This window comes from Pundamilia nyererei, unplaced genomic scaffold (genome assembly GCF_000239375.1).
Source record: "Pundamilia nyererei isolate P.nyererei 1_Seehausen unplaced genomic scaffold, PunNye1.0 scaffold00281, whole genome shotgun sequence".
NCBI lineage: Eukaryota > Metazoa > Chordata > Actinopteri > Cichliformes > Cichlidae > Pundamilia > Pundamilia nyererei.
In genome coordinates, this window is record NW_005187682.1 from 542,076 (window position 1) to 543,594 (window position 1,519).

A 1,519-nucleotide genomic window follows, 5' to 3' on the forward strand; every position below is an offset into this window, starting at 1 on the left:
CATCTGATTATCAGCAGCTTCGTGTTTCAGCATGATACTGATCCAAACACACGGCCAGTGCAGTGAAAGCACATCTGGATAGAAACAGACAGAGGAACTCTGCCAGTCATGGATCGGCCTCCCCGGAGCCGGACGCCAGCATGACTGAAGTGGTAACTTACAGAGATGACAGAGTTCAGACTGAGCTGAAGAATGAAGGTGTTCATAAAGAATACTGACTTTTAAGCATAAAGGTAGAATTACTACAAACTCTGTTTTTGCCTTAGGTACTATTTTTCCATGTATGCTTGCAATAAATCACTGCATTTATTTCCCATTTTTCCTAAAGTAAATGTCCAAACATGCCCATAAGTGTTTCCTCTTCCTTCTTCCCTTTGTCATTTTATCAAGAATTCCCCGCTCGACCTCTCTAGGATCGTCTTTTTATTCACTATCATCGCAGCAATTAGCCGCAGTTGTCAGACTGTCAACCAAGTATATGTCTGTACCTGGAAGACTCAAGCTGAACTTCTAGGAAGACCAGTATGTTACTGCTAACTTATGGGTTTAGTGGGCAAGCTGGACCATTAAGCACAGGTGGTGGTTTTGCAAACATTGTGATAAATTAGCTAACTGGCAAAAGCTACATGCTATGTGCTAACTGTAGGTGCCAGCTACAACTCAGTGGGTGACATCAGATTATAATATGAATGAAAAAGAATATATCTGTGGTTCTGTTGGGCTGGTTCAAACTTTAGCTTTGTAAGAGTTTAATACAGTAAAGCAGAAACTCCGGAACCCAGACGAGTATAACTGAACCTATCAAGAAGTATTAAGTGTTATAAAACAACAATACTAAGTGTTTCTGCCTCCTGTCACAGTTCGATCGTGCCTCTGCGTTCCCACTGAACACTTCTTCATGCTCCTACTAAAATCTGGCGTTTGAAAATTAGCATGTGAGATAGCAGAGCTTGACATGATTTTAAAATGTGTTCACTTTGACTGAAAGTTAGCTCAGCCTATCACAACGTGATGTTGACTGCTTGCTCCTCCCATCTCTTGCTCCACTTCCTTATCCAAACTTGGACTACCCGGCTCAAGTCAAGAACAAAGATGGCAGTGAAGGCGAGTGTTAGCATCACGAATGCTCATTTGGAGGCCTGGGGTGCCAAAAACGTCTAAACCTGGAGGGAGGGATTAAGACAGAACAAGTGAAAAGGTGATGGGGGATAGATGGATGTGGAGAAATAGATGGGAGGGGGTTTCCATTCCTTTTAATATGCTCACGTCCCAAAGAAGCACAGGGAGTCACTTTACCCTCGCTGTATTTTTAGCAGCCGAGAACACAGAGAGAAGCTGGGATCCATGTCACTCTTTATCTCTCTCGCTCATTAACGCATGCATTCCCATAATATCCATCTCCACTTAAAAATCCTCTGATTGATGGAAAGTTTTGGCTAGTTCGGTGTTCCTCAGGGCCTCAACGTGACTTACCAAGTCAGATCAACGTGATCCTCACTGCTCTGTAACGTCTCACAGT

At 43.1% G+C, this 1,519-nt stretch overlaps 1 protein-coding gene across 1 annotated transcript in view; it reads left to right on the forward strand.

The window, feature by feature from the left end:
• Positions 1 to 140: 140 nt before the first annotated feature.
• The window catches only part of LOC102194988 (muscle-related coiled-coil protein-like), a 6,561-nt gene continuing 5,182 nt past the window's right edge, over positions 141 to 1,519 (forward strand). Inside the window, exon 1 of the mRNA XM_005750639.1 lies at positions 141 to 198. Coding sequence (XP_005750696.1) covers positions 141 to 198 — 58 coding nt within the window. The remainder of the gene's footprint in view (positions 199 to 1,519) is intronic.